The sequence below is a fragment of the Falco punctatus genome, assembly GCF_963210335.1.
Source record: "Falco punctatus genome assembly, chromosome: 5".
Classification (NCBI taxonomy): domain Eukaryota; kingdom Metazoa; phylum Chordata; class Aves; order Falconiformes; family Falconidae; genus Falco; species Falco punctatus.
The window spans coordinates 80,218,198-80,231,602 of record NC_137584.1 but is presented as its reverse complement, the minus strand read 5'-3'; the positions used below and the strand labels follow the sequence as shown (position 1 = coordinate 80,231,602).

Sequence of the window (13,405 nt, the reverse complement as noted above, 5' to 3'; positions counted from 1 at the left end):
ATGATAGTTCTTTGTTATTTTAAATTGATTGAGTTTGCTCACAGTGCACACGGTATGTTACTTGATGTTAATTGGCAGCATTTTCTTGATAGTCTCTGTGACAAGAAGCTGAATAGACATGAACTCATTTCTGCTCTGGCCTGAAAGGTAACTTTTTCAGGTCAGGGCTATTATGCATTAATACAGTATTTTCTGGTGTACTGCTACATCTATTCTGTATCTGCTGCAAAGCTTGGGGTCGGATTTTTTTTCCCCCTTTTTGTTCCAGAATTGCCCACCAGCATTTCATTCTGTCAGTTTTGGAGGATTAGTTGTGTGTGTTACAATTTAAAAATTTATAGCTTCCAAGAAACAGTCTGAATTGGATCAGTTCTACAATACTCTATCCCATGTGCTGTAACCAGTTTAGAAAGCTGTCTCTCTGACGTCTTGCTTGTGTTAGGAGCAGCTGAGACATCAAGCTCTCCTCTTCAATTGAAGGATGATCCATCCCACAGTTTTCTTCTTTGAGATGGTTTCTGGATTAGAGTATCTTTGTCTATTACTGTGCTGCTTTAGCATTCTTAGAGGGGTCTGACGCTGCTAGGGATTTTTCTTCAGCAATTTGAGCAAAGGCTTAAAGCAGAAGCAATGTACATAAAAGATGAATATTTTGGAGTACAGAACGCGTACAGACACTAGTGTAACCTGGAGCTAGTGTATCTTCTTCCCCTTTGCTCCCTCCTGGCTACCTAAGGCTCCCTTTTATGCCCTTTAGATTTTTTTTCTGTGTGCCTTCGGGGAGATTGAAGGAGGAGACAGTGGAGATTAACCTTTTGATTTCCCCAAAATGTGAACATAGTAATAAGTATACACGGTGTTAAAGACTGATAACTACTAGCTATTTCATGAATACTTGTCTACTTGGCTTTTTCCATTTCAAATTTCTAATCACTTTGACATTCTATTCTTATAATACATCAGTTAGCAGAGAAAAATAAAAATTGAAAGTTTCTGGTGCAGAACTGAGCTAACCTGTTTTCTTAGCATAGCTGTAAATCCTACATCGCTTTTAGGAAGGTATTTTTAAACAAGGAAGATCTCTAAAAGGAAGAAAGAACTAAGATTAAGAAATGAGATACGGATTCCTTTTTCATATCTGTCTCAGATTTTTGTGACCTTGAACAAGTCAACTTTTGAGTGGCACAGTGCTAAAAGGAAAATATTTGTATTTTCTCTTCAGAGTGTCGTGAAGCTTAATCTTTGAAGTGTCTTGAGATTTGTTTTTTTGGAGGGGGGGAGGCAATGTATGTAGAATCTTGAGGGTAATTTCTGATGGTTTATGAGAATAATATATAATAGTCTAATTCTCTAGAGCATACATAACTTCCTTATGAAATATTAAGATGAAATAGTCTGCTTCAGATTTCCAGGCACTAGAGATTTGCAGTATTCACAAGCTATTTCTTTCCATTATCCTCACCAAAAAGCACATGGTTTTCCAATTGTGTGTTCCATTATAAGTTATGGTGTCAACCCTTCAGAAAGATTTCTGCTTAAATCACGCTATGGATGAAGTATCTATCATGCTTTAGGATAATTTAAAGGGAGCAGCTGCTTCTTAGTGTTTATAAGTGGATGAACTCCCTGGACTTTGGAGACCCGCAAGTTCTTTTTGCAGCCTCTGCATCAACAACTTTGTAGTGCCCTGCAAAGCATCACTTTAAGAACATGAATCTCTTGTCTGCTTTGCTGCTGAGCAAATCTATAATTTCAAATCCTGGAAGGAACAGCATCTTTCCAAGCCAACAAAGTGGGGGCTGTACATCAAACTGGATGCTCACAACCTGGGTATTTGTTTGTTGGAGAAACATCTGTAAGTTGTTTAAATAACAAGTTAAGTGTAGCAAGTGGTTTTAGCATGGTGTTGCACTGATACTGATAAAACTAATCAGGCCAGCAGTAAAATTTAGCCTGAGGAAATACCAAGTGTGTAAAGATGGTGTGGTACCTGCTTACTCAGCACAGTGGAGAAAAGTTGAAGCCTGATTGAAGCTCTGACTAATGCAATACCTGATAGCTTGAGCAACTTTTACCACCAGGTTAACTGTGCTGTGTAGAAACATTAAGAGAATGCAAATTGTTGTCAGAAAAGTTGTTGAGAAGTGGACATAGATGTATAAACTGTCTCAGTTTCAGCTAAGGAAAGGTGGTTTCATTTTTCTATTTCATGCTTCTGGGTGTATTGTGAATAAGCAGGTAAGCTGGATGTCTTCTGTCCCATCAGCCTTTAAATAAAGGAGTTTCCTAATTCTATCGCTATATATAGAATGCCTAAAATAAGGTCATGGGTGCACCTGAAGTGCTTTAATGTTTGCTATGAAGGTGCAGTAAATCATAATTCCAGGTACAACACAGTTAGCAAGACTGTATGCTTGCAGCTGTAAGCATGGACTTGGCACGACCGCTAACAGAAACGGCAGCTAAAGATGTGACTGATGTGTGGTTGGTCTTTTCTTGTTTTGCTTTACACCAAGCTACTTACTACATAGTAGCAGACCTGATTAGATGTTATATTACATCCTTCATAAAAGCAGGTATTTGGCCTGGGTGGTATAGCTGCAGTGATACTTAAAAGGAATGTAGAAGTCAGTGAGTCTTCAGTTTTTAGCTTAGTCTTCAGCTTGGATTCCCTTGGGTTCGCTTGGATTCTCCTTTTGGCTGAGACAGAAGTTAGTGGCCTTTTGCTCACTCAGGCAAAATGACCCTAGTAAATGCCAACTGTGTAATTAGGGCTTATTAAAATCAGGCTTATTAAAATCAGCACAGATTGAATAGTTACAATTCAGTAAATGAAAATGGGTGTTTAATGCCTTTATTGGACCAAGCAAAGCATTTGACTAAGAGTTGCTTTTAAGTCTCTTGTTATGAGCTCAAGCTATTCTTGTACTAGTTTGGTTCCAATCTGTTCTGTATAATACTAATTATCAAGGGGGGTGTATTGCTGAATCACTATATAGAATATATGTATTGTTGTTTGAAGGCATACTTATGAAATAAACATCTCCATTTTAAGGATTTAGGTCGATAAATTCTTTCTAAACGATGAGAACAGTTTGTCTGTAACAGTTACCAAGCTACCTCCTGTTCTTTCAAAATACATTTTTCTTATATTCACAGATTTGGTGATAAAATCTTCTGAAGTTATCTGTGCTCTCTGAATGGTGTTAAATTGTGGAACTCAAACTATTATTTTGAACTCAAGCAAAATGTTCCATCAAGCTACCATAGAAGTTACATTTCACTGTGTAAACGTAACTGTAACTCCCCGTGCCGCCCCCCCCCCCCCCCCCCCCCAGTAAGCCATGGACATAAACTGGCTTAACCGTGATATTGCATTTCTAATATTAGATGAGTCTTTTTTTTGTTTGGTTTGTTTTTTTTTTTTGTTCCTGATATCTTGTAATCCTACTGGCTGATGTATGTGGGGTTGTTGGAAAGATTTGTTTTTTTTCATAAACTTATTTTGATAAAAACATCAGCTAAAGTAATTAAGATTGCTCAGAGTAGTATATGAGACTGTAGCTGGACGGAGGAATGTGGTATCTGTACCACTGGAATCCTGGCTGCTAGAGATTAATAGCATTCATTAGTTTGAAGTGGTGTTAGAATCTCTTCTCTGTCTGATTGTGAAGCGTGATTCTTCTAGTGTGAAATGGGTTAGCATTAACCTAAGACTTTTCTGATTGCAGAAAGGCCTAAGTGTTCCTTAAAGGTTGAAATAAGACACTAGTACCCTTGTGTGGCTAGAGATTTGCTGTGGAAAATAGGAATTACCTGGATGCTTCTTTCCTTTGAGCTGGTTTTAAAAGTAAGGATGGAAGCGTTGTTTGCTCAACTGTCTTTAGAACTGCAAGTTTGCTGCCGCCTTCAAGAGCCAGTCAGAAGAGGGGGATTGCTTGAATATAAGTAGCCTAGAATAGAAAGAGGATTCCCAGCTGTATCATGTGGTTTTTTGCTTTCTGAAGCAGTGCTGAGCAATGCTGTTCACAGCACTGGCTGTTCAGAGCCACACGTTGGAGTAGGGGGAGAGCTGGGGGAGATGTGCTAATGAAATCCCGCTGAACTGTTCAACATCTCATCCTGCCTGAATCTTTATATATTGATCTCATTATTTCAATATTACTTTCTAATATTTATTCTAGGACAAGACCAGAGTTGTGTCTCCTATTATTGATGTAATTAATATGGACAACTTCCAGTACGTTGGGGCGTCAGCTGATTTAAAAGGCGGTATGTACCTGTACTGGAATACAGATTTTTAAAAAACAGAAGTATCAAGAATCAAAGCTCATAATCACTGCAGTTGTGGAATTGGGCAGTTAACGTACTGTTCTGCTTTCATTCTGGTTTTAAGTTCTGTAGGTCACTTGTTTCTTAGGCTTGGATTTTAATTGGCCTTATTGTCCTCTGCTTTAAAACAGTTAATCTTTATTATACTAATTCTTTTAAGTTTATGCCGCCTTTCACCAATATGCAAGACTCACTCCAATGTTTGTAGGATTGTGTAAATGTCAGAAGCGGCTTATGGCCAGAGCTTATGATTCTCTTTATAGATAAGACAGACTTTAATTGCTCACTAGCTTAGAAGCCCATCAGCAATGCAGTGCCTATGAGTTTTTTTCAAGATGCTGGTTTGCTTAAAAAATCACACTACTTAATAAGCAGAAAGCTTTGGAATGTGTTTAAAAATTAAATGTTTTTGTTAGCCATGATCTGTAATTGTGACGAGTAACATGTGACCATGAAAAGTCGTTGTGTTTATACCTTTTCTGTTACAAAATTTGCTGTTAAATTGAGTTTAGAAGTACTACAGTCACACTATATCTAGCTGGTGTAAACTGTTGGCAGCAAACAGCAAAAAGACTTGTGAAGCCCTCAATAAAAATAAAAATCCTCCCTTCTCCTTTGCCCTCCCCCTCTTTGGTAACCACACACTAGAATTCTTACTCATTACAAATTTTTAAAACTTTCACTGTTAGCAAGAATCTAACATTTAAAAGAGCTGCTCTCTGTGCACCCCTCCCCCCCTTTTTTTAATAGTTGTTCCTATAACCCTGGAAACTGAAATGTCTGCACAAACATATGAGCCATGATATAGAAATTACTCAGTGCTGTTCCCACAGTGTTCCAGCTTTTTCTGAATGGACTTTCTTGAGTGAGGAAGGAAAAAACAATTTCAAGTCTGTTTTTTCAGTTACTAGTCTTTAATTGGCCACCAAGCGTTGTTCTGGTAAACTAAAATACAACATTATGCAAATACTGCTTTTATTTGCTTCAAGTTTGTCAGTGATCTGGAGGTGAGAGGTTCTATATCCTTTCAATTAATGTTTCGAAATAACACCTACAGGGCGTATATTCACAGTATGCTAATGTATGGTTCTGTGCTATTATCTGTGTGCCAGCTTTATTAAAACCTTAAGGCTTTTACCCAATCTCTTCATTATATCTCAAGTATGAAAATCCCCATACCATTATGTGGCTTTTATTGTTGTCTGCAGTAGGAGGAGAAATTCTTTCATTGAAACCCTTGATTGGTTCCTGCAGGGTTCATGCTCTTTAATTCTTCCCAAGTGAAGTGGGAAAAGATTGAGAGATCTTTTCACTTATTACTGCTTTTCATGCTTCATCTTTGGAATTACGTTTCCCAATTTTTAATATTTTTTTTTTTTTTTTACTTTTTAATGCTAATTTTCTCCCCCTGTGCACAATAGAAATAGGTATTTCTTTATTACTGTCTTTGAAGTGCATGAAGCCTCTGTACTTCTGGATTGAGTGAGAAGCTGTCTTTTTTTTAATAATAATAGGAATTTTGCACATACCAATGTTTAAAGCTATTTGGAGATCTGTTGAAACATGAATAATATATTTCTTCTCAGTTCCCAGAGGACAGATTACCATGTTAGAGGCACTACAGCATTTGGCATCACGGGACATTTTCACTGGGGCCAAGTCTAAACATGGAAACCAAAACTATGCTTTCAATGTTAGATACAATATCTGTGTGGCTGAAGCATGGAGAGCTGAGACAGCTGGGACAGCATTTGTGCTTGGTGTGTTTTGAAAGGATTTAGTAACCCAAGACAAGCAATTTAGCAAGTGCTACAAACTTTTTAAAGTGGACAGGGCTGAAATAATTCCCAAGTCTAGCCAATACTAAATCCAAGCACTTCAGGTTACAAATGGTGGGTTTTTTTTTTTTTGGGGGGGAGGGGGGTTGCAGAAGTGTTTAAAGGGCCCTGACAAACACTTTAATTACTGGAATAAACTGTAGTTAACTGAGATCTAATAATTTAGAGTATGCCTATGATGCAGTTTACACTGCATAGAATTTCATATTGGATATGCACTTGTGTTTAAAAATACTCCTTTTACAGAGTTACTGATATTATCTCACTGAGTGCAGATTTTTCCCAGAGTCAGTGAAAATGGAGATGGAAAACCAGTTTTTATGGGTAAACAATTTATGCACTTGTTCGTCTTTTGTAGCAGCGTGTTGCGTTCCAAAAGAGACCCCTTGTGTTCACTGCAGTATATGTAACTCTATCGCTTCTGCCGGGGAACAGTAGGGTTTTTCAAGTTCTCCCAGATGCTAGTAATTTTGCTGGCTATGTGTGATGAAATGCGACTTTTTAACTGCATGGAAATATTGGAGCTCATTTTATTTTTCATGCTGGAGGCTTTGCAGTACTATAGATTGTAGCCATTTCACTGTGTTGCTACTTGGAGTTTGGGAGTAGTTAGACGGTCTTTCATTTTTACAGTGCAACACTTCATGAAATACTCAAACATGGAGAGAAAGAGTTGGCATGCATGCTGTAAAGACTGTTCAGGATAATTTCTGTAGTGGGTGTGTGAGATAACTTGTGAGTTAAAACGAAAACTGTTTCGTTTTTAACTTTCTGCATCAATCATTACTACGCACATTTACGGATGTCCGTTTACCTTAGCTTTTTCCCCGTTTACCCACAAAAGAGTTGCTTTATCTTTATGCTGGAGGAAGAAAACTATTGACATCTGTGGACCAGAAGTCTGGAAATCATTCATTACATGACCTCATAGGATCTAAATGTGTTTGGCAGCAGGCAGGCTGTACAAGGAGGATTTGCTTAGGTGTACTGGGAGAGGGTTATGGACCTTGTGTAGTTTTTTAATAGATGTTCATGCTCAAAAACTGTAATGAAAGTGTTTCCTGTAGGAAGTTTGTCTTAGCACCTGTGTATCATTGCCTAAAGGCGGTAATTCAAATGATTGTCAGGTAGAAAACTGCTGTAGGTGACCTACTGGTCTTGTCTATTCTAGTGATCTTTATGTTCTTCTGTCTTTAATTCAAGAAAGGACCAGACCAGCTGTTGCTGTGTGTATGCACATTTATTTACATTATGTATATGGGAAGTAAGATGTTGGTGCTCTAGTGCTTGCCCTAAGTTTAAAAAGTGATGCACTTAGAAGCATGCAGTGGGAAAGCAGGAAGTTAAATGAATGTTAATAAAGTAAGTGGCAGCCTATTTTATTACAGCTAACCTGTTGTGACCTTTATGATAGCTCCTGTTGACAGAGTAGTGAGTGTACTGCATAAAGCCTGTGTAAACATAAATATGTGATTTTTTGATAAGAACTGAAATGCAATTGTACTGAAAGGACAGTTGGGAGCATTTGTAATGGCTGGAAGATCTTCATATAATGTTTTGTTTAATGTAAGGATGCAAGATGCTGGATTCATATAGAAGGCTTTTGCTTTGTCAGTTCTTGACTGGGTTTCCTGGAGTAATAGATGACAACAAAAGAAATAAAAGTTATTTTGTATTTCAGGGTTTTTTTTTTTACCATCTTGTCAACTTCTTTACCTGTCATCTGGACTCCTACTTTGTTTTTTACCCAGAAGTTTGAACAAGTTTATATTTTTAATTTAAATTAGTTCCCAGTGATTTCAGTTACTACGAGTTGAATGATGATCACAGTCTTTTTTTTAACATCCTACTCTAATATCTTCTTCTTTAAGGCTTTGATTGGAACCTGGTGTTCAAGTGGGATTACATGACACCAGAGCAAAGAAGAGCACGGCAAGGAAATCCAGTTGCTCCCATAAAGTATGTCTGTACCACCACTTCTCCCTTTAATAGATTGTAATTTGCAACTAAACAAGTTAGAAATCATCTTTTCTGAGTCTGAAAGGGCATCTTTACTATAGCTTTCATTAGAATTGAGATTTCATTTGTATTTATGTAGCATATAGTGATCAGGATGCATTATGAGACTCTAAGAAATAAATAGTATTTAAAAGAATACTTTAAAGCACACCAGTAGATGCTTTACCCTTAACAAAATGTAGATGTCACTTTGATTAAAGTTGGTATGTTTTGAGGGATAAAAATAAATCGGTTTTAATGTTTTCTTGCTGGCACAGATTGCCACCCTTTAAGGAACATGTAGGCCAGCTGGAGATTTGGCAACTGCTTTAGAGGGTGGTCACAGCACTATATATGTCATAGAAATGTATGGAGACAGCATTTGAAGTGATAGCTTCAAAATAAGTTGCATTCGAAAGCATTGCAGATGTTTTTCAAGGAGGTATTAACCTTGAGGTACAAATAATACTTGCCTCCCACTTCATGGTTCTGTATTTAATTTCATTTTTCTTCTCTGTTTAGGACACCCATGATAGCTGGTGGGTTATTTGTGATGGACAAATCCTATTTTGAAGAACTAGGGAAGTATGACATGATGATGGATGTTTGGGGTGGAGAAAACTTAGGTATGTATATTACTTACCTTCGGATCAGTCTTGAAAGAAAGCAGGTTTCATTGTTGCCTTTGCTGTCAGTCATGGTCTTCCTGATTTTCTGCAAAGAGGGTTAAAACCAGCGTTAAAATTTCATATGCATTGTTGGCAAAATCTAAAAGGTTTATTACAATGAAGGAATTAAAACAAGGTAGGAATTATATGCTAGTTATGAGAGAATAAAAGTATTTCATTAAGCAGTGATATTTTTTTGTAATGGAAGTTGGCTGATAAAAAAATGACAGGATATAGATAGGCAATTACTTTCAGAAATGCTATCTTGTCTGAAAGTCACATCCTCATCTAAAGTTACTGATTAAATTGTTTAAATGCTGGCAATAAAAGACATGTGTTAAGATGTTGCTAAAATGTAATCATGAAAAGTAGAGCACAGGAGTTCATGAGTTTAATGCTCTTACATATACCTTAAGAAATCAGTTATCTTAGCTGACTGAAGAATAATCTGTTTCTTAACATCAATAATACGGCATCTATACTTAGTGAGTTTTTGAACTTTATACCCCTACTTTAGTCCTATGAGATAATTATTGGTGAGAAGGCATTTTTGCTGTAATTACTCATTTTCAGGTGTTTGAGTGGGATTTAGAGAAGAAGGAGGAGGGGCTGAGAGAACTTGTGCTTTAGCCATTTCTCTTTTGACCTGGTGGTTAGATCTGGCTTTGGTAGGTATTTTTTGGCTCTCTTTGGCATTACCATATTGTACAAAGTTTTTTTTCCAGTTAAGACTGGTGTACTTGTATTAAAACAAAGAAAGATTTGGGAGGAGCAGAACTCTACAACTTCTGAAGACTTGCAGTCTGTCATTAATTTAGTTTTTTAGAATATCTGAGATGCATCTCTACCCTAAGTAGTGTGTTTTGGGACCAGCTCTAGGGATAGAAACTTCTCTACTACTGCACATGCTAGCTGAAAATCCTAAAATACCTTGGACTTGTGAAAACCCATAAGTATTTTGAGTTATTGAAATATGCATTTGAGCATATGCTTGGCCTACAAGGAAATGTCTGCTGTATACAGCGCACTAAGGATGGAGACATGGTAACCAAATATTTACCAGTCCTGTAAGGAACTTGAAGGCTTGAAGAGGCATTCTTACAGTCCAGTCTCTGACCTTCCCATGCAATACTCAAAGAAACCTCTTTGGTATTTTGAACAATTTCTTTCTGTGTTTCTGCTTTCTCACTACTTTGGCTGTAAATTGCTGAATTGTATTCATATAAATATCGTAACTTTTCATTTTTTAATGTCCTGGAAATTCGTTGTATAGATTTACTATAGCAATACTTGCATTTGCTCTGAAAACCTCTTTTGCCACTAGAGCACTTAAGTATTTGATTAGCTGCAAGCATGTACTTGAGCGACCAATTTTTTTCTGAAAACTTAGCAGCTGCTTTTATGCTTTGATAATTGAGGTCTTGATAGCAAGAAAGGGCACAAGAAACAGCTCCTCACTCAAGGTGAGAAGACTGCAGACGAAAAGCTGTTTATGATGCTCCTGCTGCATTCTGTTCCTCCTCCTCCATGGGAAGGAGGAGGTGGAGACTTTGGGGTGCCTTTTCTCTGCTCCCTGAACAGGCAAGGTCTGTCAGTACATCCAACCGTTCATGATTTGTTCATAGCTGCCAGACTACCTGCAGACAAGTAGAAGTCATGTGGCATATGATTTAATGGGCAGTAAATGGCACGTGCACCAGATATCAGAAATCTGTGATGTGCAGTTTAAAATTCAACATGCACGCTCGTCAGGCCTCTTTGCTCTCGAGCATTTCTCTGGATCAGTGGATGATGTTACATGCAGATAACCTGTTAGATGGACTTGCAAAATAGTTGTATATATTATACTTATCCTTTATGAAACCTGGCATTTTTGCTTCAAGCATGTACAGAGCAGCTGTTACGTGAGATTTTGTTCACATATTAGTATAGACTCAACTTTACAAATTTCAAGATGGGCCTGCAGTGTTTTGCCTACGTTTGCAAAGAGGCAGCTCTTACCGTGAAGGTGCATTTTCAGATTGTTGCTAAATGTCACTGATAACATGAGCTTGCTGTACAAAACACGGAACAAGGTTTGCTCAGTCTTGTCTTGAATTCATAAACTCTAATTCTTAGAATCTTTACCATGCTTTTTGATAAGCATGGGAGGATTGGAGTGTGCTGAAGAACTGGATAGGCCGTTGGAAGGTTTGGGTCAAATTTGAAAACCTAGATTTTTCTTAATTTTGCTAAAATCATGGAGTAAGACATTCCCCGTCTTCTATATTGATGGCACACTATGATAAAAAGGGCAAATCTGTTATCGAGAGGTGTAATATAATGTCATGCAAGAAAGTTCAACATGCTGTTCATGCCTTTTTAATGAAGAACTGTGTCCATTGAAATTGTAAAAAATAGTAACATTGTCTCACACTGTAAAAAAGATGCCTTAAGGATGTTCTTGGAGGGAAGTTTTTTTTTGTTTGTTTTTAGTTGCTGTACGTTCCCTTTTCTTTAAAAATCTGTGCAGGCTTTAGAAGCCATGTTGGTGCAAATAAGTATTAGTTTGCTTCTCCCTATTCAGTAGTCCTATGTTCTTTCCCATAGAGCTATTTTTCATCATTTCCACTTTTTTTTTTTTTTGAGGTGCTGGGAAGTATACATGTAGTTTTACATTTCTGGGAATTTATGGAGGGAGAATTAAGCTGATGTACACACTAAGGCAGCTGTGAATAATGAAAAAAGTAGACACAATATTTCTAAATTACTTCTAAAACAAAAATACTTTTTTGATGCCTACATACATTCAATAGATGGATTAAACCATTAAAATGGATTAAACCTTCAAATGAATTATTCTTTAAGAAAAAAAAATAAGAGCTTTAGCCATACTACATTGGCCTTTATTTTTAACCAGAATCTCACTTTACCTCATGAGGCATGTATTTCCTAACACTTAAATAAGTCTAATACGAGTTTTCAAGCATTTAGTTTGCATTTGCCTGCCTAATGCAAAAGTCTTTATCTTTGATCAGATCTCCCAGTTGTCTTTCACCAGGATGTCTGTACTGAGTGCAGCATTCTCTCATGCTGGGCTAGTATCTGTATGATCTTTATAGCAAAGCTACATAAATAATGTTTCAGAGTGGTACAAGAAGACTATTGCTCTTGTGCTTCAACAATTTGAGCAGTATGGGACCAGATTTGAGCTATATATGGGAAAGCCTGAAGTCATCTGTGTGTAATTTACTGTGGTAGAAACACAGAAGTGCTTTTGTTACTAACCTGTTTAATAGCAGTGACCAGTCATTTATTGTGATTCTCAATTTTTTTTTTTCATTATAAGCTCAAAATAAGAGGTGTAAGACTGAAGTCAGTGCCATGAAAAATGTACAGGGGGAATGTCATGTTCAGTTGGTTTAAAAATCACTTGTGTTTGTTGTCCCATGTTAAGTCGACTGGAAAATCAAGACCTAAGTTACTGGCAAAGACAATATTGGCATTAATATTTTTGGAGGATGATCTGCCTATAGATTGGACTGTTGACTGTCTAGGATTCATGAATATGCCTAATTGGCCCTGATGCAATGGAAGTTATCACTGAAGGAGAACAAATAGGAAAATAACCTTGTAAAAGCAAAGAGCATTCAGCAGAAACACGGTTAACTTGCACTGTCAAAGCTGAAATCACAGCATTTCTTTTCTCTTCCTCCTGGATAGACCATCAAAATGACATGCTCTCTAACCTTTGGGTTTTTTTGTTTGGTGTTCTTTTGGTATGGTTTCTTGTTTATTTGGGGTGGTTTAGTTTGGTTTTTGTTGGGGACCATCACACACACACCCTCACCCCACCCCAATTTAATTTTTTAAGTAATGCTATTTTTATGACTTATTTTTGTGTGTGGGAAGAAGCCTTCTGGGGGAAGGAGTGGCACTTACTGCACGTCATAAAAGGTAGATGCTAACCTTGGAGCAGCTTATTTATTTTCTTTTTAATCTGGAAAGATACTGAATGATTATGAAGAGGCTTGAAAGTAAGGGTGGCGCTCAGTAACTCATTGCAGGTGCTGGACTAAAGGGGACATCATCAAAATGGGAAGAGCACTCCTGGCAGCACCCGTCTTACTGTGCTTATTTGAAATGAATGAGGGAAAATTCTCAGTCAGCACTAGGTGACTTCTGCTAGGAAAGGTCTAAGCTGAGAAAGGTGTGTAAATATTTCTAGACCTTCTTGTCCCCCCTAGTTGGGTTAGCTCACTAGATTGGCTTAGAAGTGTACTGTCCATAAACTTCAGTTTACAGAAGTTGCATCTTTATTCAGTCTGTCTTCAAATCAAGATTGACTTGATACGGCTTCTTCCATGGCCAGTATTTGGGAGTGTTTTGTTGTCTGTTATAATAAATTAGCAGCTTGAATCTATTGTTTTATCATGCCTTGATTTTTGTCCAGTGTTATTCCATCTTTAGCTGAAAAAAAATGTATTATAACCTAGATCATTAATTTATCTGTTAAATGTATCTGCTGTTGCTTACCCTTTAGATAAAGCACAGTAATAGCACATATAGACCTAACTTTGACAAATCACA

At 37.2% G+C, this 13,405-nt stretch overlaps 1 protein-coding gene across 1 annotated transcript in view; it reads left to right on the top strand.

Annotated features, from left to right (window-relative positions):
• The window catches only part of GALNT2 (polypeptide N-acetylgalactosaminyltransferase 2), a 97,896-nt gene that overhangs the window by 70,780 nt on the left and 13,711 nt on the right, over nucleotides 1-13,405 (top strand). Inside the window, exons 8-10 of the mRNA XM_080388875.1 lie at nucleotides 4,185-4,272; nucleotides 8,042-8,129; nucleotides 8,691-8,794. Coding sequence (XP_080245001.1) covers nucleotides 4,185-4,272; nucleotides 8,042-8,129; nucleotides 8,691-8,794 — 280 coding nt within the window. The remainder of the gene's footprint in view (nucleotides 1-4,184; nucleotides 4,273-8,041; nucleotides 8,130-8,690; nucleotides 8,795-13,405) is intronic.